The sequence below is a fragment of the Nomia melanderi genome, chromosome 4, assembly GCF_051020985.1.
Source record: "Nomia melanderi isolate GNS246 chromosome 4, iyNomMela1, whole genome shotgun sequence".
NCBI lineage: Eukaryota > Metazoa > Arthropoda > Insecta > Hymenoptera > Halictidae > Nomia > Nomia melanderi.
The window spans coordinates 16,298,357-16,321,318 of record NC_135002.1 but is presented as its reverse complement, the minus strand read 5'-3'; the positions used below and the strand labels follow the sequence as shown (position 1 = coordinate 16,321,318).

General features: G+C 43.5%; 1 protein-coding gene across 4 annotated transcripts in view; it reads left to right on the top strand.

Moving 5' to 3' along the window:
* The window catches only part of cut (homeobox protein, cut), a 137,925-nt gene that overhangs the window by 1,779 nt on the left and 113,184 nt on the right, over window positions 1–22,962 (top strand). For all 4 annotated transcript variants that reach the window (XM_076366463.1, XM_076366465.1, XM_076366464.1 and 1 more), the window contains exon 2: window positions 4,127–4,898. In XM_076366463.1, the coding sequence (XP_076222578.1) occupies window positions 4,791–4,898 (108 nt within the window). In that variant the 5' untranslated portion in view covers window positions 4,127–4,790. The remainder of the gene's footprint in view (window positions 1–4,126; window positions 4,899–22,962) is intronic.

Below are 22,962 nucleotides of genomic sequence, written 5' to 3'. Positions count from 1 at the left end.
TCGTTAAACACAAACGAAAAGCAATTATCAGTGATCCGCGCAACAGTTTCGTTTTCTTATCAAAGTGTCATATAATATCATCAGAAGAAACAACCCCGATAATCCACAAAATCTATCTCAAAATTTTATTCCTTATCGTTAGTCTTCAATGAAAATGACAATAAGCAATTGTCAGTGATCCAGAAGCAACTGGCTCTCATCTTGTTGCAACGTTGCGACGAAAAACTACCCTCGAATTACTACAAGAATCCAGAAATTCTTTAAGACCGCCTTCGAAGTGTTCGCCTCTGCTCCGGCGCGATCCCAGAACCCCCGTGTCGCGTGCAGCAACCCTGCATGTCGTGATTATCTTATCCAGCGAGAGAAAAAAAAGAATCCGGCCCGCGCGTGATGTCCCTGAACACGGCTCTTGAACTTAGAGCGCTGCGCATCCTTCGTTCGCCGGAAGATATTGTTACAATCGCCCTCGAACAGCGTCGCGTTGCTTCCCGAAGGGGGTCGCGAGGCCGGGGGGCACGGAGGGGTGGCGTTTATCGTCGACCGGTATATTGAGTAGCGTGCGACCGCTTGAAGAAAGCGAGTCCCGGTGCTGTGACCAGCGAAATTCCACGAGTAAGGCCGTCACCGTTGGTACCGCGTCGTTTCGACGGACCCTCGACGTTTCTTCCCTGGTCCCCAGCTCTCTTTTAATCGTTCAACGACTTATCATCGCCCAGCGTTTCTTCGAACACACGAACCGTACGGTTCTCCGATATTCGCATCTAATGGAACATGATCGTCTGAGAGGACAACCAATTTGTGAGGTTCTTAAAGCCATCGGATAAACCGAAGGGATGTGAATTATTCTGACGCCGACTTTTTCGTGTTGATTTTGGTCGGAGAGTTTCGTTGGTGTTCTTCGAGGCCTTTGTGATTCTGACGTGTTCACGAACATTTTCCCGCGCTTTGTGACATTTAGAGGTCGATGTTTGTGCCCATTAGGCATAATGCTTGCACAGGTAGGACACCGGCCTAAGTGATGTGAGTTCGTTGAGATTCTTCGATATTTGTGGAAAACATTGGGAAGGTTCGTAGATCGTTAAGAAATTTTATTTAGTAAAGTAAATAATTTGTCTGAGCTATTTTATATTACTTTGCCCCGGAGTAACATTTACATTCGAATAGTAAAAGTGACTGTATATTAATGAATATTCCGCTGCTAATGTGAAATTGAAACACAAGAAACATTCATATTTTATAACAGATTTATAGATCATAGTTACTAACAACATTCTCCCCGGTTATCCAGTTGCGCTCTGCCAAATAATAATTCTCTCTACCTAAGGTTTTGGATATTCTAAGCCGAAGGTGTCGTTCTTCTCGACTGTCATTGTCTTTCGCATTGTTTCTGAGTCAGACGAGATATATTTCGACAAGGCCCGCGAGGAGTAGAAATTTTCGTAATTCTAAGACGTTCGTTGCGAAACCCGAGCAACAATGCTCCGAAGATGCATTGGCGATGGCGATGCAAGCGCGTGTACGCGCACGCCGGCCCGCGTTGACAAACTAATCCCCGCGTTATATCGGATGATCGTATAGCTCACGCTGACAAGCAGACAACCGCGTAGTATTTTCGTGGGCGGCTGTAACGAATTTTCGTGAACGCAAACATCTTCTTCGTCTTTGTGAAGTGCGTCATTTTCCGAAAATTTTCGACCATTTCCGGAGAAAATTTTTTTCTTCAAAATCCATCGATGACAGTGTCTGCGATACTTTCTTCACGAAGACAAGTTTTTATTAGTAGATTTTAAATTTCCAATATTTTGGCATAAAATGTGTTTACATTTAATCTTGATCATTTCTCTCATAGAAACAAATTCGTGTACCAATTTTGTTTGCTTCTTCGGAGACTGGTGTGAAATGGTTTCCTACGTCATATTACACTAATTCAGATTTCTGTTAATCTTCCGCAGAAGGTCACCTGCGTTAAAATTACTCTCATTTCGAATGTTCTAAGAAAAAATTTGCACACGTATTATATTAAACTAGTTGACACTCCCTTTGGTAGATATCATTACCGGTTTTACGGTGGCACGTTCTCGCACGTCTATTCCATCAATTTCGATAAACTTGTTACATCAATTACATCAAATTAATTGACACGTCAAAATCAATTTTTCTATCAACTATAGCATCCCAATAGAACAGTTTTAGTAATAAATTTTCACCAGTTCCTTCTATTTTGGCATAGATACAATTACTTCAACTATTTAAAACCATTTCTCGATGATGTCCAACGACCGTCTTCGCTAATTTAATCCAACCATTCAGCATTGTGCGAAAATTCCTCGACAATTCTCCAATCGTTGGTGATCAGTAGCGTCCGAGCATCGATGACTTTCCGGCACTGCTAATCGATCGTAGAGAAAGCCACAGCAACAAGTACGTAACGTTGGTGGCGTGAATCGAGTTACAGTTGTTTTCGTTTCCGCGTCAACAGCGACTATCATCCACCGGCGATGATTAACTCCGTGTAACCGGCGAACGCCGCAGAAATTAAAGTTGCATTATCCGGGACCCGGCACCGGTTAACTCGACTGTCACGAAGTGTGCTTAACACGGTAACGCGGATTAACGCGTTCGCCGGAAGCTGCACGCCTTTCACGGCTTCCTTGAATCGACACGTTCACCCCTCTCGCCCCTCGTTGAGTTCAAGCTTCGCAAAAGGTGCGTCGGAATTCGGATTTTTCTCGAAGTGAAGACGGTTAACACTTTCTCAGTAGGTTCGCCGAAATTCATATCCGTTCGTTGAATTTGGTACGATTTCTACATTATCAATATTTTTGTTAGATTCTATTGGAACTAAAATTTCTATTAGACCACCTCAATGACAGATCCACCCGAAGCTCGTAGTTCGTCAGTCCTCGAAGCTGTTCGCGCAGTAAAATGAAATAAATCTGCAACGGTGCGCGCACGCGTGTCTGAAATAACGCCCGTTTCAACGTCAGAGGTGATAAATCGCCGATTCGAAATTTGTTTGCGCGAAATTCGATCGCTCGTGTTCAACAAATAAGTAATTTAATCGCATCGCGGCCGAAAGAGCTGACTTGGCAAAGCTGGCTGACACTCGTGCGTGCGCATTTTCATCGAGTTTCATTATTTACACAACTCGCTCGCACGGAGAGCGTCTCGAGGTTCGCAGGCTGCTTTCCGTTCCGAAATTCCGAGGGGAGCTCGATCCAGGGTCCGATCCTTTCGCCGCAGAACGATCGCCTCTCGTATCGGAATATCGCGTATTGTAGAAAAAAAGAATGCCGCGCGACATCGACGCGACACCGGGAGACGAAACGAAAACTGCATCGTGCCGCAGCGAAAGGATTCACAGGAAAAAAGAGAGAAAAAAAATGGAAGGCATGGCGACGGTGTGGGATAGCGTTTCTCCTCCCTCCCGAACCTCCTCCCACTCCGCCGTAAAAAAAAACCCCCGCGGCCTCGCATTAGTAACCCTTTCGAAATTGAATCTCACCTCGTTGTCGTCGGCTCGCGTCTGAAAATCGTAACGGCGCTGGGAACAAAGGCCGCCTCAGTCACCAAAGAGCAATCGAAGGGTTAGTGTCTGAGCGCGGGGTTGTGTGAACGGCCGGGGGGCGGTGTGTGGGGGTTGCGAGAGGGAAGGGGGAGAAGGTGAAAATAAGAAACATAGATACAATGAGAAGGGAGACGCCGGGAGAAAAAGAGGAACGAAAAGAAAAAGGGAACCGACGATCGGCAGGCTGGCTGGCAGGCTGGCTGGCAAGGCAGGCAGGCAGGCACGCTGGCAGGCAGGCAGGCAGGCAGGCAGGCAAGGCAGGCAGGGGTTGGAGAAAAGGGCGTTCGGGGAGCTGAAAATATGAGATCCGCTCTGGGTAGGGACCACCTAGCCAGCCTCCGGTCCTTTCCGCGACGTCTCCCTCCACCGCGCATCTTATCCCCACCGCCGCAACGCTCTCCTCTGAACGCGGCTATCGCGAACGATAGTGGGGAACGGCGTGGCTGAGCTATTGGCGGTCGAGTGGGCCGGCCTACCCCTTCCACCCGCCAATAGCCCCGCCCAATCCCCTCCACCGTTCGTGCACCTCCTCCAGACATCACATCGGTCGTTCGGTAGCTCTTAGTTTCAGGTTAGGAGCCTGCTAGGACGGGTCTCGTACACTCTTCCTGAGATCAAGCCGAGGCCGAGGCGAGGGAAAAGAGCGGCGACAGTGAAGTGTGACCGCGTGCAGTGCCGTGCCAGTCGGTTTTTAACCGCGCTGAAAGTGTGGGTGGTGGATAATGCCGTCGCGTGAACCACGGGCAATACGAGGTGCGGTCTGACACGCCGAGATTCGAACGCCTGGTGGGCTTGTGACCCGGGACCGCTCGTCGATGACTCTGGTGAACACGAGCGGGACATTGTGCGATTACGTGTGACCGTGGGACCAGTGTGTGGTGCGACAGGTCCAGTGTGTTCCGGGACAGTGTCCGGGACTAAGGAACAGGAAGAGACGGTAGCGACGGGCCCGCCGGCCGAGGCGTGCGCCCCAGGAGGCGTCGGCGGCGCCGGCAAACGAAGGGGAACTGTTTTGGGCCCGGCGGAGAAGCTCGAAGCCGTCAAAGTGGCTTCGTCACTGGGCCTCCAGGGGCCATCAGCGCCGATCGGGGCCCAACTACTGGCTACTGGTGGTTCGGAGGATGCACCGGCCGTGTACCACGCGAATCTGCTAGCCAGCGGCAACGCATCCGTGCTCCAGCAGCCCGTTCTAGCGAGCCTGAACACGCCGGCACTGGCCAGCATGCAGGCCTCTGCGGAGGCCAATTCGCTGGACATTCAGGCCATGCAATCCATGGACTGGCTGTTCAAGAAGGAGCGCATATACCTGCTCGCCCAGTTCTGGCAACAGGTAAGTGGTCCAACCGACAATGTGCTTCGTTCCGTGATACTCAGTGTCCTACCCGAAACTCGCGACCCTGCACCCTCGAGAGTCCACTGAACGTGTCAACGGCAGGGACCGTTCTCGGCCGACACGGATATCCCGGCACCGTGGACACTTGTAGCTTGCGGAGATTAGTGCTGTGCGGAGCAAAGATACGTGACTGTGGGCTCAAGTGAATCGGGAGTTAGGAAGGATTCCGTGAAACGCAATCAAGTGTAAAAGAAGGATACCGGCACGCCTGCGATCGGTAACCGAGGAAGGGCTCGATCGTGATATGTGCACATGATTAATGTAACATGTCTAGGGTTTGAACGAGTGATCCATTTGTCGCGATCCCGGTGCCGGTCGGGCGAGGTTCCGTGAGTCTTTTGGTCGGTAATTGCTGGTCAGGTTCCCGGCCACTTGGCCGACCCCGAGTTTCAACGAGGGTGCGAGGGTGGCGAAATTTCCCCGACACTTGCTGTTTGGAGGATAGTTCAACGATTTAGGGGATAGCTCGACCGACTTGCGGCGAAGTGGCCTATATACAGTGGTTGACAACCATTTTCGGCAGTGGTCGTGAAGAATCTTTTCTTCGTGGAAATTTGTGTTTCATCCTAGAGAAAAATGGACGGTAGTTTCTCGATACGAACGAGTTGTGACGATTTTCGAGTCTTCGTTCTATTCCGAGGTGCGGTAAAGTTAGTGGGTAGTAGATGCGATTGATTTGTGATGTTTATTGAAAATCGATTAAGTTTGACAGAGACTTAACGGTCGTACTTGACGGGCAATTGATTAGGTGGCTTCGTTGAAGTTTGAATATCCGAGGAGAGTTGTGAAAAATACAAATTTTGCTGAGCGAAAACGACAAAAGTATCGCGCGGAGAAGTGTTTCGTAAGCGCGGAGATTTCAAAGAAACCGTGAGAAACGAAACTTGAAGCTTCTCGCAATCTTACGTACACTTTCGACCAGCATAGCTCCGTACTTTTCACCAGTGAACGTTCTTTGCGCGAGAAACGCCGACACAACCAGCGAAACCATAATTACAAGACAATTTTTTCGAACATCGTGAAAGGTGAAATCGATAGGCAATTCAACATTTCTTAGTAACCGGTCGTAAATCTAACGTCGTACAATCTAAAACCATCAAAAAAATGTCATCGTTTCCTTATTCAATCCATTCAGGAAGCAAACTAATCGATTCTGCTTACCATTACAAACATCGAAGGAAGTTTACTTTCAACAATTCGTCATGAAGTATCTGTTCCATTAATCGAAAGAAAAGTTCCAAATATCATCAATTCGTTCGATGTACAAATCGAGTTCGCGTCAATAGAGAAGTATCAAGTATCGCTTGATGACGGCGAATCGAATTCTCAGAAACGCCGACAAACAATTCCCGCGGGTCGCAAAATGATGCAGTTCCCTCGCCTTGACAGCGCACGTAAAACACTGTAGGGTCTTCCGGTGCAGGGCGCACGGTCGTTTCGCTCGGCTAGATGTTTTTGATAAAATACGGCCGCTTAATAACGCGCGAACTGCTCCCGCACCGATACGAGATTACGACCTGACCGGGGTCGGGGACTATTAATACCGCATAGTTTCATAATTATGTCTATTGATTAGGGCAGGGGTTAATGACGCCGGAACGACGTGGTAGGAGGCTCCGGTAGACCGAAGGTTTCCGCGGCTAATTTCCGTCGTTCCACGTGCACGCCGGATTTCGGCGCGCGATGGCCCAGGATCGCCGGCGAATTTCTCTATTATCGTCCGATGCGTTTCGTCGCGTCCCCTTTGTCGACTTAATTCGCTTGGACGTAATCGCGGCAGACGCGCCACAGAAAGGTTGTGCAGCGAAAAGGATCGATGAAGCGGTATAACCCGCTGACACGTTTCTGAGGAAAGTGAAAACGCCAAAAGTCGAGCCGCGCCACCCTACGCCACGCCGTTCGTGATTAAACAGTCGGGCAATGTCTTGGCATTTTCGGCTGGCCGTTCGGGAACAGATCGCTAGGTTCTTTATTCAAGGCGTGCGTACGCGAGGATACGCTCGAAAAGTCAGGCAGGATGTGGAGTACTCGATACTTGCACGGGGACGCGGGTTTCAGGCAGAAATTCACTCGCTTTAGTTTCACGGTGACTGACAGGTCTTTTCGTTTTCATACATCGAACGACAGAAGTATTGTTATTTCGGTATCGTCTATTTCGTTTTATTATTATTGGCTCTCGTTGTTTGCTCGACTATGTTCTAACAGGAAAATCGGGAGCGCGTATAATTTGGTAACGGGAGTCGACAGATCTATGAATCACCGCGATCGTTCTACTTTAGTGGCGTTATAAGTGTTTCGTCGTGGAAGGAAGCAATTTGTGAAGTTTAGACGATGTGATAACGATTAAGTGTTAAAACGTAGATAAGATGTAGAATACGTTACAACGAAAATGTCACTACTGGTTTGGAGTCCGAGCAATAAAGGGTGACGCGAGTGTCGGCATTATCGTTTTCAGTTTTTTCATGACGATCGCAGACATTTTCTATCCCATGGAATGAAATTATTCTCTGGTTCTTTTGTCGGATGTCGTAGTCTATAAAATCCATTAATATCGTCCGTTAATACCATCATCGTTGTTACCAAGAAATCGACATTTAGCATTCGCAGCAACATAACGAGAAAAAGTGGCGTAAAAATCGCGAAGTAATTAATCTTCGGTCGTTCAGTTATTAATCACTGTTTAAAATAACGTTGCATCTGCTCACGATAATTTATAGCCAATAATAGAGCCCCTGTAGCTCGTTAAAATTCAATTCGCCGGTAGTCCTGTACTCTTTGATCCCTTCAATTCCTTCGATCGATCGTTCAACGAATAAGGACACGTACTTCGCGAAGTTCGACGCCGTTTCGTCCGCGACCGAACATCAGGAAAACATGGAAGTTCGAAAACAGGTGCACGGTCGATGAACGACAATTCCGGGATCGATGAGCTCGTTAAAGAATTCCTGATCGGTCGCGCGTCAATCGCGCAGAAATATACCCGTCGCCGGGGATTGAGTTACGGGATGAAAGTCGAGGTTACGGACGTTCTTCGATTTTTTAGAAAGTCCTGGCCGAATCGCTGGAAATCCCCGGTAAATCGGACAATGATCGCTACATAACCTCCGAGTACCAAAATCGACTTGAAATCACGTTAAACTTATATATAGATCGATAATCAGCTGAAAACTCTCATGGCGTTTCATCTGAAAATTCAGACGATCGTGTCAAGCACGCGAAGTAAGAGAAACGTTAAGACCAAGAATTCATTTCCGTGGGAAAATCTGTTCGGCATTCGGAAGGATCAAAAGGAGAGGAAAGGTATACATCGCGGCGAGTCGTGATTAAAGTTTTCTGCTTCATTGAAAGGAATAATTTGAATCCCAGGCAAGCTTTGCGAGTGTCGGTGAACAGATACATCAGGTTGCGTCGATACTCGTGCGGTATCGGTCGGGGGCAACAGTGGTGACAGATCCTTCGGAAAATTCGTGGAGAGACGCGTCCGGTTGCGTTTTCGCGGAGCAGCCGTGCGCACGGAACGAGACCACGAAGCGTACTCCCAATTAGGAGCGTGTCGACCGTGAATGGACAAAAGTTTTGCCATGACTCGCTTTCCCCTCCTGCTCCCGATACCGTGTCCCCTCGGTCCCCTCCAGGAGCTTGCCCCGACAGCCAGTAGGGGAATCCCTGACGCGGTTCCCGAGATCCCCGTGCGGCGGCGACACTTGCCGAGACGCGTTCACCAACGCGGAGACGTGAGTCACGCGCGTTCTGACACCGATGAGAAGAGCTGTCGCGTGGACACTGGCTCTGTAGGCGATAGGCCATTTAGTTTAGAGCTACGGAGATGGGCGAATTTATTATCCCTTTCAGCCGATGCGATAGAGACAGGTTCGATGATTGGTATTCGTCGACCGGGCAAGAATTTCTTCCCGCGAGACGCAGGAGGGAAGTTGATGATTGTGTGGATTTTAGGGTACATAAATGATCTCTGTATGTCACTGTGTTCTCATGAAATAGTCTCGTTTCTGTTATGGTTGAAGAATTGTGGAAAGATCGAGTATAAACGTATTCCGATTGAAAAAAACAAAATAGCATGAGGTTTTTCAAATTCTGCTAGGAAAAACTGAACAAGTCAGAATGATAGATTCATTTACTAGATAGGTATTGTGTATAGATGGGAAGGATAAGAACTAGTAATGAATTTAATTTTCTTTGTAGTTATAAAAGCAACATTGTATAATTTGGTTAATTATTATTGAACTATGTTCTGCAGTTTGTACTAAATTTTAGTTTGATATAGTACAGACATTGTCAAGAACAATACTATTGTATGTATGAATTAATAACGAAAGAGAATGTCTTTCAAGACTCAAACGCTTATCTTAGTTCGAACACATAACTTTTCGAAAACAAAATGATAATTGCAGGTTGAAAATCTTGGAAGCAGTTATGGAAAGTATATGTTTCTGGAAATTATAGGTTGTAATTGAAAAAAAAAGTAAAATCTATAAATCTAGAGCGATCATAAAGTATTGAAAAATCAAGTCTTTTAATATTGTTGCTACACAGGTTAATTTTTGCATAAGCAATTACTGTAACTCTAAAGAATTTTCCTGTTTAAAGAATTCCAATGGCGTTCGACACTCGTTACATAGTTGGCAATGCCTTTTAATAAGGAATCGTGGGGCGAACAGCAAATATACACGCGACTCGGTGCACCTGCGCTCGATTCTAGTCACCACCTAAGCGGTCACATTGCCTGCCGGCAGCTCGTAAAGCGGGTGAACCCCGGAGGTCTAGACCAGCCCTGGACTAGACCAACGAGACGACGCATCCGAAATAAGCCTCTATATTCTATTTCGAGGCCGACACGCCGCGCGATACAGTTTCTCGTGTCAGTAGAATACGGCAATGATCCCGTCGTTGGCCCGTTTTCACGTTCACGACAATTACCTTCGTACAATTTTTAAACTCACGATTCCGAATAATAGCAACAAAAGCCCATTGTTGTGCGTTTGTTTTCGTGTTTACTTTCAAATTCAACAATTGACTTTTTAACAATCGGATAAACCTACATACGCAGCGCGAATGCAACGAAAAAACATGTTTTCAAAGTTTTGGTAAGTTTCAAACATATTGCAACGTTTATTATAATCATGTTTGACGTGTGTTGTACGTAAAACGAGTTCCTCCGAATGCCGCTTAGGAAAAGAGTTATTATGTTAGAAGAGTATGAGATATTTTATCGAAAACAATTTTTCTAATGAAAAGAGCGTCATCGGTAGAAAGAAATTGAACTGAATTTAAATAAATAATTCAGCGTTAATATCTTGTATCGTAGTTATACGGGTTGCTAGCGGTTCCAACTTGACAGGTGCTTCTACGGTAACAGTGACTCACAGTGTAGATTACATTCAAATAATGATAACAGGACGTAATAACAATAACAAAATAATACGAAAGTTGTTTACAAATCGATTTAATTGTTTCCCGATAGAAATCGATTTCGCTAAATTTGAAAGTATACGACGGAGTAAAGCCCGATTGTCCGAACGGAGTTGCGCGGTCCAACGAGGCAGGAGATTAATTTCCGTGGACCGTTATTTCTGAAATCGGCGGTTTAACTGCCGGAGTCGGTGAGATCGCCCGCCAAACAGTGATTCACCCACACTCTAAATATACCGGGATACACGCATCGCGAAATGCGAGTCTCGTGCGGGCCTTAATGAGCGTTTCCGAGAACTTATGCAGTCGTTCACCGTGATAAAAAGAAAATTCTTCGTAACATCGGGAGCCGGGAATCCTTGGAGACATTTTCGAACCTCGAACGACCGCTAATGGCCACCGGATCGATCACTGAAACTGATGACAACACTTCTCTCCTCTCATCGACAGTCATTTTTTAACCTTCAGAGAACCGGCGAAGTTTCTATAGATGCTTCGTTCGAATCCGCGCATACCACGCGTAAATATTTGCAAAAGATGAACCGTTATTTTTATGAAAAACTACCGGCCGTAAAGTTGTACCTTGCGTAAAGAAAATTAAATTACTTTCGTATGTGTTTTTATCTAAGATCGTTATACATACTGTAACGTACAGGAAGTTGACTAGACTCTTTTCTTGAATTTTATTTTCATATTTTAAAGTCGATTTGTTGCGTTTAAATACTATGTACTACAAAAATAACTATGAAAATAATTATGAAGATTACTATTGAAACAAACGTTGGTCTCGAATGTATTAAGGGTTAAATTTCGATCACTTCAAGAAATATAAAAGAATCACGTTTCTATCTGTTCCCAAGAATCCTGGAAGCCCCAAGTCTCCCGTGGCTCTAGCCGCGTTAATTACCTCGCGCTGCCCCCTTACACGCTCCTCCGCCTCCCTTATACCGTGGAAACTGGAGGGTCACTCGCTACGTGTCGTTAATTTTCACGCAGGAATCGCAAATTGGCGCGCATGTACGTGCAACAGATGCACCGGCTACGCGTTCGGAAATATTTGTCTCCATCCCCCGTGTACAAGGGCGGCAAGGTCCACTATGGTGGCCGTTATTAAGCGTATCGTGGAGTTTGAAAATCGAGTACCTCTGTATTATAACTCCCCCACTTTGTCACTATTTTACTCGTTTATCTTCTCGTAACACTCCCCATGTGCTGTAATTGTTACAAATATTTATAGCAACTTCATTTTTCCGCAACTCTCAACCGAAACATCCGAACGATCTTTCTATCACGTTCGATTTTTCAATAAAAACATCAACGTTATTTTACGAAACTCGTAATTGTCTCCTGGGTAAACGAAAAAATCGTCCTGATCGTAATGAACACTTGTACATTTTTGTGGAGAACGAACGTGATGGTTAGGGGGTGAATTTGGTAGTGAAAGTGTTCGGTGGCCAAAAATCGTCTTGGATAATTGTGCAGTGCCCTCGCCACACAATTCACCCGTTTCTCCTTTCTTCTCTCTCCTTCTCCTTCTCTCTCTTTCCTTCTGTCGCTCTTTTTTTTATAATCCTGTTCCCCCGCACGGTGGACGAAGTTTATTGTCGTCGTAAATTTTTCCGTGGGCCGGCCTCCGATCGCTAACCCCCCTCCCCCCTGCCGCCTCCCATTCCGCGCCTTCGGAGACTATTCAAAGGTCGCTTGGAACGGATCCAAAATTCCGAATCGCATGGGACGACATCGCCGCGATTCCTGCGGCGATTCGAGCTTAAGTGAATCCGGAGTGAGCCGTAAACCCAGGCTAAATAAACTTCGATTTGAGGGAATGACGCCCCTCTGAGATGCGTTTTCGTTCACTCCAATTCCAGCGATTCGACGGCCCCTCGCGACGGACACCGAAAATGATTTGAGAAAATTCATTCCATCCCTCAACCATCAAATACGATCCGAAGAGTACGGTGATGTACGAATCCCGGATTTTAGTGGGTTGCCGGGAAATAAATAACCGTTTGAGCGTGTCTGGGTTACTGCTACCGCCATTATTTTTATGCAGCGTCGCTTCGATTGTTTTTACAGTGTCGTATATTAAACGTAATGGAATCCGAATGAATTGTTACGAACACGGATTCGGCCCTTACGTGGGAACGATGTAAAGGATAATCATTTGCTGCGATCCTGATATTTTGATTATTACCAACGCGAATAAGAGCCCAAGATGATATTTTTATTTATTATTCGTAGAAGCAAAATATTCATTTTAGCATATATATTATCGGCATTAATAAGTCAGAGCATTCAAAACAAAGAAAATCCGAAGAATAAAAGAGTAAAGAAAAATCTGAAGAAATATTAACAATTCCTCCAAATACACTTTCTTAGCCTTCTTGCATTACTATTTCAATATTCTCTCGAACTATTTAACATTTTCTACGAATACTAAATTTTCAACTATGTCCTGTCATTCTTTAGACTCGTCAACAGTCCATATTCCTGTGCATCTGTTTATCTCAATAAAATAAATGTAAGAAAGCGCAACGTTAAAACCCGCGGTCGAACGTGACAAGCATCTTCCCTGTCATTGGTCCATCACCCCTGTTGCCCCGTCATCGACAATGACCAATACCGATGACGGGGAATCCGGTCGGGCGTCGCGGGGGTGGCACCACGTCTGCGTTCTTGCACGGCGTCCTTGTCCACCGACGCAAGCGCGGCGGTCCACGCACGAATTTATGTTCGACTACCGCGGTCTCGTTCGCTTCGCGCGATTATCAAACGTAACGAAGCAACTGGAAAAAGGGACGGAAGGGGGAGAAAGAACGAAGACGGAGACGATAGAAGGAAACCGAGGTGCGAGTAATTACCTGGAAATCATAGATTAACCCTCTCGCCGGTAATTTCGCGATTATAGCAGTCTCGGGAGGATGTGTGCTTTATTAAGAATATCTGTAATTGAGAACTCCGAATACTAGGAATTATAATAATTTGCCATCTCCGGATTATCGCACAAGTTTATTTAGATTAGATGTTTATGTAAATATCCCTCTTCACAAAGCACCGTCTATATAAATTCGCGCAGTTAATAGACAAACGATTGTAAACCGTGAGATGTAGATAATTTGAGGCGAAGGGGAGGTGCAAGCTGCAAGGGTTAACAAGAATCTCCTGTGTATGTAAATATAATTTCTGGAATTATCGAGGAAAACAAAATCGTTTTCGATTACGAACGAAATGAATTCAATTAGCAACATGGTAGTCTTATATGTATATATATGCAAACGTTACTTAAGAATTAATTATACGCCAAGTATAAAATTTCAATAACTACAAATTCTATTACAAGAGTTCTTTCTTTTAGAAATGATTTCAGACGAAACAAACGAATCGCAATGGTGCTCCAACAGGCACGATCCGATTCACACATGGAACGTTAACGACTTTAATTCACCGCGTTCTCCTTGATTCCGACATCGGTATACGGGCGTATCGGTAGAACGGAATTGCACCATCGAGGGTCACTAAACCGAGAATTGGCTCGATTTAGATAACACGCGGTAAAATTAGGCATGCCATCGAGCGATTTGCCTTATTATAAACAAGATGCTAATATAATTACGATTCAAGGCACGAGCTACATATTCATGCGTCTAATCAGGATCTCATTACGCTCTTGCTGCCCGCGGGTCCAAAAAATGAAATTTTCTTCTTCGCGTCGCGGCTCGTTCGATTCCGCCGGTCACCCCCTCCCGCAACCTTCATCCGAGAGCTTCTCTACCCTCCCTCCCTCCCCGCTCCCTCTGCCCCTGCCCGCCACCCCTCCCACCTACCAGTCGGGTTTCCTCATTGTTGCTCCGCCTTTCGTTCGTACGTCAAATAACAGCTATTGAAAATCGTTGATTCATGAATAGTCATCGTATCGCCAATTAGCGAGTCGGATGAATATTCACGGGTGCGACGGACCGTCTATCGTTCAACCTATACGCGCTTTGTCACGCGATAACGCTACTCGTCGGTCCCGGGCTGCGCGTTCGAACGCGGACTGCCAACGGAGAGAAATAAATCAGAATGACGGATTAATCGGTTCGGTTGCTTATTCGACTCGTACCCCGTTTCAATCGAGTAATTCTGAAATGGCCGCGCGATGACTGCGAATAATCGTCGCTAATGGCGAACGGTTTCCGTCGCAGACCTCCCCTCTACTTCTAGCCGACTACCAATAGAAATCGATTTCTGATCAAATTACTTAATAAGCGACACCAGGTTTGGTCGAGTGTTTTCCTTCTAAATCACCAGTTTAATGTCTTGCGAAAGGGTTGTCCGCTTGGTCGGTCGTACGATGCGTTACACGGAAGACCGACCGAAAATTATTCATCGTAAATACGGAGCACACCATGGCCAGTCCTACAATTGAATTCCCGAAACGAACGTTCGGACGGAAGAGCGTTTGATAAGCAGCCGGAAGTTGGTCGCGGGCAAACGCCCAGCTTTCCTCCCGATCCCGATAGCGGGCAACCGCTCCAACGAACACCACTCGATTCGTTTCGAGTCCACTTGCCCCGGAGATTCGGTTTCGATCTATCAATCTCGAGTGGGCCTCCGCGCGATGCTTTGATCTACGAATGCAATCTTATCGATGTGCATACGATATTCGCCGCCGATGCATATGTATTCCCCCTCTTGTTCCGCCGGGGAGTCGAGGAGTTCGTGATATTTGCTCAAGTGATTTTGTTACTTTGATCGGAGCTCCCGGATACCAGCTTCGAGCTTCTTGTTAATTGTTCGATATCGGAGGAAAAAGAAAATTCATCGTTGCATCGTTACATCGTTGCATCGTTTCCACCGCGCTCCTTTTTCGATTAGAACGTGTCTCAAATTTAAATTGTTCTCGACTGTTGTGCGATCGGATTTAATATTGCGGAAGACTCGCTGCGAGCCCGATGAAAGACGGAATATTTATTTGTTCGTTTACTTTTCCGAGTGGATTTTACGTTTCACTCGGGGATACGTTATAGTGATGTTATAGCGATGAAAGTCAGTGTTTACCCTTTCGTTACGGCGGAGCTGGCTGGCTGTGTACGGTCGTTGCGCGGGACAGTTGAATCGCGAGCCTACACTTTGTGAGCCACCCGTAACATCTGTTACTTTGTCGTATTATGCAAATTATTGCCTTTTGTTGTCGGGTTATTTTGAATTATTCTGTGACCGGTTGTAAACAAACACGAATCGGGATAATTGAATTTTTTGGTTGGAGGATGGCTATATAATCGCGTTTAGCGATGGAAGGATTGATGAAAGCGAAACGGAAAAATAAGCGAGAAAATATAATACGTGCAAATATTTGATAAAATTTATTATTTATGAATTTTGAGAAATCATTTATGATCGTATAAAATATAAATTGAGAAATTATGAAAAGCAATATTGAGATAATAGGAATTATTTACACAATAATTGTGCATTGTATTGAAGTAAATGGAGCATTGAAAGATACAAGGAAATAATAAAGGAATAAAAATAGAGCTTACACTGTGTGCAAAGTTGAAGTTAGAAGTCAGAAGTTAAAACACTGAACAATTAGAACAAAGCTGTTTTATATAATATAATTATATACCCATGAATGTAGATGAAAATTCTATAAAGAATGAAGAAAACATGAATTCTTATTGATAATAACTTATCAGTGAATATATGAATAATACATTTATAACCAATAAATCAGTAAATACATATTAATACCTACAAATAGTTCAATAGAATAAAAGGATATAAAAGAAGGATTATTCTTATGAAACAAAGTTAGAGAATAAATATTTATGAAAGCCTTCTAGATTTATCAAATCCTCGAAAATAGTAAAACAAAAGTTTCCAATTCAAACTTAATATTTCAAAATGTTTTCAATAAAAAGTTTCAAGTCTGAGATGACAAATTTCGAATTCGAGATAGTATATCCGAAATCCACGAGTAGAGTCGGTCGCGCCGCAGAACTGTGGAGAAGGAAATTCGCTATCGACAATCGAGGCCCCGGCCGTCTCGTTTTACGCATGTAAATTCATCCGGACGTGACGTGTCGCAAGTCTCGTGGCCGTATGAAAGCCGTCTAAGGCCATCTGTACCAATCGACGTCCATTAAGTCGGTATACTGACTCGTTTGCCTTTCGGTTTCACGTTTCCAGATTTCTTTTCGGCCGCATTCACCGCGCGGAATCGCGTGTCTCAGACGTGTCCAGACTTTCCTAATTATTGGCTACCTCTTTCTTTGATCGACGTCCAAGCACGATGTGATTCAACGATAAATTACGAAAGATAAAGTTGCTCGAATTTTAACTTCGAAATTGTACTACTTTCGAGGCGAATAATATTTCGAATCACCGAAGTATGTAGAAACTTCAGTGCATATTCTGTGCCGTTGCTTCTCGAATCTCGGGAGATTCAACGGGATGCTCGAGAACGGTAGATGCTTTTTCGTCTTTGCTCTCATTAACCGGCGCTCATCTCTATTCATTCTTTTCGAAAGTTCGCTGAGTTCCTCTGAGAGACAATGAAGATAAGAATAAGATGCTAAAATGGTCTCTAATCTTTGAGATTATGTTGGAACGTTGTAACTCGAATATAACATACTCGAAGCTATAAGAATCGAATATCTGAAACTTGTTTATTGTAAACTTTGATGGCAATTGGTTTTCGAAAGCTCGACAAACATGTGTTACAGTTTATTAGCGTCTGTATACTTCTCGCCATTTCTACTCAGAACGGTATCATTCCTTTACATTGACCTTGTTATCTCATTATTATCAGATGCATGAAACTATTATGCAAAATAGATAATATGCGTGCTAGTTGCTCGAAATTTTGAACAGTTCGGATAACAATACAATCCGAATTGTTACGTAATATTGATGCCGAAGGGTATTTCCAAATGTACGCGAAGCAAGAGCAGCGTGTTTTCTTAGGCTGGCTCGGTCAGCTCGTTAATGACGCGGCTGCTGATCAGTCTAATTTTCTCCCGACTAGAGCTTTCGATCGAATTATCTTATCGACAGTGCACACGACGGCATGCTGCGTATTTACACGGACGACGACACGCGATTGTCGCAAATGGGTCTACGAAAACAATCTAAATAATTTATTTCGCGGCTCTATCGGATGGAGTACATTCTTCATACAAAATTCAGTGATTCTTAATTATCGCATGGGGGGGGGGGGGCTATAATTACAGCAATATCTCGGCCGCGAGTTCTCTTTTTACAAAAATTTTACGCTTCCCTTTTTTTTCGTTCACGTTTTCTACCAGACGCGAACGTTCGCAGACAACACACTTCCCCGGGGAACTTGCACGTGTTTTTAACACCGCAATAAATCTTCGGCGTCGTAAAATATTTTTCGTCATCCGTGCACAATTTTTTCGAGGCGCTCGGGTTGAATTAAAAATAAACCGGATTGTCGTTTCTTGCTTTGCGACAAATTGCGTGCATTTCGCAGAATCATTCGATCTCGCAAAATATAATTTTCATAAGTTTATGAAACTGCTAATCGAAACGTTTTTAAATCGTCGGGAAATTCTACCGATGGTCTCTCGTGTCCATTACCGTTCAATACTTCGGATTTCGTTTCCGCGAAACAAATACATCGAAAAATCATCTAAAAACATTCGAACGCGATCGATACACACGGTAGTCTCGACTTCACTGGCATGAACCGAGGAGTCTATAGATCGCGGATCGACGGTATCAGTCCCGGCTGAAACCCGGTATCTCTCTTTTTTTCTAAATTGTATCTATTGGCTCGAAGCGATTGAAAGTAATTGAATGAAGCGGCCGGTTATTTACGAACGTTTAAGCGGAGCCAACTATTTGTCCATTCATTCGGTCTTGTCCCTTCATTCATTCATCATTCATTCTCGCCGGTGTACGGGCGCTGCATGTATAGCAGTAGTAAAGGCCCATTCAATTGATCGGTGATTGTCTAAATTATAAGATTGCCATACAATGGCTCTCATCTCGACCTATTGGGGTCTCGTTCGACCGTTGCGTCACCACTTTAGGGCCGGATCGCAACCCGCGACCGCGTCAAAAGAGCACCTACGAAATCGACCGATCCTCGTAATGAGGAAGACGCGGGCTGTCGATCGATACACATCCCCCCTTTCAGTCGACGTCTCCCCGGTGATCAAGGGAGCCGGACAGTTTACGAGCCAGGGTCCCGTTCATGGTAACCACTGGCCGGTGCACCGGAGCCAGCTAACCACCCGCTGCTAGGAAATGCAGCGATCCAGCGACACGTGAGAAATCTGGACGGTTGGACGCTGACGCGGATTCGATGACTTTTTCAGGGAAATGATTTTCTTCTGGCACTTATTGCTTTCTGTATACTCGAACTGTTTTTTGTCTTTAATCCCTTGCTTTACGATATCGTGTCAGACTCGTGGTGTAGATTTTAAATAAAATTTATCAAATATAAATATTATTCAATTTGTTTGAATGCAAGTTACATATTATTTCTCTGTTATAAATGATTATATCTTAAAGCATACGTGCACATAAAATAAGACTGGAATTTCCTCTTATTTTCAATAAATTATTACTGACAAAGTAGTTAGATCGATCACAGTTCAGAAAGAAATCATAGGGCAAGGAGTTAAGGATGGCTCTTGATCTTTGATTCAAGTATGGGTAATATTTTAATGCTTACATTTTATTCACTTAACATGAGTCGTTTTAACTCACGATTGTTTTGTATTTTAGGTTATAAAATGGATAATGATGAGATAGAGTTTAAGATTCAAAGTAGACCTTTGTTCATGCAGTTTCAAAGTAATCGAATGAATTACTTTATACAATCTGCTTTATCACTAAGTCCTTATCAAAAACACATTATCCTTAACACCTTGCTGACCGGTCATGAATATACTCGCAGTTATCGGTCTGACTTGTTTATGAGTTTCTTTGTATTTGCACTTACATTAATTTATATCTGAAAGCAATATAGATGTTTATAAAAGCGTTCTAGTTTGTATTCATTAGTTTAATTAATTTAAACCATTTTAGCATATTATATGCGAATAAAGTATGTATATTAAAGTTGAAAGATGTTTTCTGTAAATAAATTTATCGGTCAGCAAGGTGTTAATGAAACTTACTCTGGAAATTCAAAATTGACATTGTTCATTAAATTCAGTAATCTTCGAAATGTTGACCCGAAAGAGTTCATAACCTCCCAGTATTTTACAGACGCCGAAAGTATTATCCATTCTTCCAGAGTTTGGAGGAATGAAATAATCTTATCATTTATTCGGTTAGTAATACTTCTAATATAAAATAGATTTCGATATCGCGAGAGGTGGCTAGGGTCATTCGCGAAACTATCCCGGCAGTTGTTCCAAACCATAATGGACTCCGGCGAAAAAGAAAGGTAACTAAGGACAGTGGTGGATGTAGGCGTGCGCGCGAGTAGCACCCTAATCCCCGGAAACAGGCTTAATTACAGTCGCGTCCGAAACAAGATAATGGCCGAAGCGCGAATATGGCTGTCCCGTGTCGGGTTAACTAGCGCTGGCCCAGCAAATCGGTTTATCGTTTCGCCGAAAAGTTTCTTCAATTCTAACCGAGAGTCCGTCTGTGCCGAACTTCCCGCGCATTAGGCACTTACGCATTACACCTGCAGCGCCGATGTCGTGGAAACTTGCGAAACATTAATTAGCATTCGTGACAACGCCCGTAAATGTGACGCCGGTGATTCGATTTGAGAGTTGAAACCACCATTCGAAATCCATTTTACAGCATCCGATCGAATGCTTCGCAAGTCTCATGGAAAAATTGCGTGGCAGCGCGACGTTAATTAGCGAGCAACGGAATATAATCATCTCCAGTTAATATTAACGCAAAATACGCAGACTGACTTGACGGTAAATTAAAAATTCCGATACTTAAAGAAGAAATCCAGCGAAACATTAACTATGCAGGAAAGCTTTGAATTCATCTCAGTGAACTGGCGTCAAATGTTTTAGACTTTAACAATAAACCTATCGATGAATTAAATTTACTTTTTGAAATTCCTCTATAGAATCTTGAAAACTGCGTCTATCGAAACTTTAATTGATGCATAATTCAGTTTGCGTGTTGCTGAATCAATTTCTTTAATCATTTCTCAAAGAAACATCTGTTATCTTTTTAATAATTGCAAAATGAAGAAATCAGGAATGAATCCTCTTGACCCGTCTGGTAGTTTTATTGTTAACGATTAAAAGACTGTAAAGATTGCCAAATTTACAGATTATATCATTTCATTTTATTTGATGGTATCGTATCCATAGCGTCATCATTGTTCTGTTCCTTTCTACTAACATGAAAATCATTTATCGTTATTGTAATAACCGATTATAATTTAACAGTGAATACCAGAAAAAGTGTAACACCTGCTGATCAGATTTGCATCTAAGAAGCTTAACCCAAATCCCATGAATATTCTTAAGCCGCTAACTCGCGATTAACACTTTCTTGATCGGCAATTTTACGCAGAAACTATCCCATATCACCGATTATTATTCCGTAATTAAATATGAAAATGAGAAAACCTAAATAAACTTTAATATATTTTATTTATACATAATGAATTGAAATGAAATTTTGGACGTATCTCTTAAATAACTTTGAATATTTTGCTTTCACAGTATTCTATATTGCCCTGCATTTTAAAACTTGAAATGGCTAATGCAAATGCCGGCACGGATTAACTCGTGACCGGTCAACAACGTTATAGCCCGAAAACACGGGTTAACTCGTGACCGGTCAACAATGTGTTAACCATTGTTCGTATGAATGAAATAGTTGCTCTCCTGCTCGACGATTGAGTTTTCTCGGAAACATGAAATTATCGAGTCGAAAGGATCGGAACGGCACCCACCCAGTTGATGATTGGCGAGCAGGGTTTCCGGTACACCGGAAAATCGGGTTTTCTTGGGTCAGGAAGGACATCGCGATACGTCGGGGAATTTATCGCAACACCGTGCAATCGCACCGTCACGGCACACCAAGTTTCTTCTTTTTCTAGACAATACCCCCGCGAAACCCACACGTGATGCACAAACGTGTACGCGGCTTGTGGAAATTTATTGTGGCGGCGTGAGGAATCGCTCGTTGAATTTACTGCAATCGGTAACAACGCCGCGCAAAAGTCCCTGGGATATCGAACTTTCGTAATCGGTATAGCCATGCGTCACAATTGTTACTTCATTTGGAACAATGTGTACTGGCTGGCCGCGCTCATCCGGGCAGATAGCGTGCGGTTAAACACTCACTTGAATTCTTTTTTATCGACGGAATGTCTCTTGTTTAACCGTGATATTATTTCCTGGAAATTGATCGTGGAACGTGACTATCTCGATAACCAAGCAAATTTTTTTTTCTGTCTATGAATTGAGAAATTGAGTATAGCGTGTCTATGTACTTTTGTTAGGCCTGATAGAGAATGTATTAATGAAGGGAAGGAAGTGCTGGAGTCTTGAATCTTTTACTGGACTCGCGAACTGAGGTAACTTGACAGATTTTGCCTCAAAATGCAAACGTGTTTTATGGATAATTATGGACGATATATGCTAGAATCGGTGATAGATTGCATAGAAACGGGAAGGTGTAATCTCAGGAGTCATCTGGTGGTGAACAAAGAAGATACCGCCTCATACTAAATTACGTCTGTTCGAATTTATAAGGGGGAGAATTGTGTGCCTTGAGAAATAAACCTTGAAGAATCTGCACGTAATTTATGATATAATAACTTTTGAACGAATAGCTACGGTTTTAATAGTTGAACGTCTTCATTTACTCTAAGGAATAATGCAATGACACAATTCAGAGCAGTTAATTTTATCGACGAAATCACAGAAGAATAAATAAATGATTTAGATTTTGGTCGTACTCGCTGACATATTTTTTGTAATTCTGATATTATCGTCAAATAAAAATTAACATTGATTAATAACTATAATGTTATAACAAATTTTAATAACGCACTATTCATGCAATTATTACATGCCAAGAATATTAAAAAGAGCAGCCGCCATAATGTACTTTAATGTTCGAATTTTTACTTCATAAAATATATATTGTTTTAATTCCGTGAGATTTATGTAATTGTCAGTTCGGTGGTTGTGTTGCGGAAAAACATATCACAAATTGTAATGATAATAATTATTAATTAAACAAAAATGCACATTTTCATCTCAATCGTAACATATGTTAATCTCTAATTTAAATTTGTCAAATTGTAATGTAATTGTTAGGAAAAATACGTATCTACACCTTAACCGTACTGTGTGTAAAACTCCAAGTTAGATTTACCAAATTCTAATGTCAATAATTGCAAACTAATGAAAAATGCACGTCTGTAACTCAATCGCAATGTACACCAACACGCAAGTTAGGTTCGCCGAATAGTTCCGAATCTTGCGATCTTCCGCGCGGAAGGTCTTTGGGACTCTCGCGGAAAAAAGTATCCGCAGGAAGCAGGTAAGGAAACGAGCCCGGCCGCCGTGCAACAGCGTGCAAACCCGCGGAATTCTCCTCGCGCGCGTAAACGCTCGTA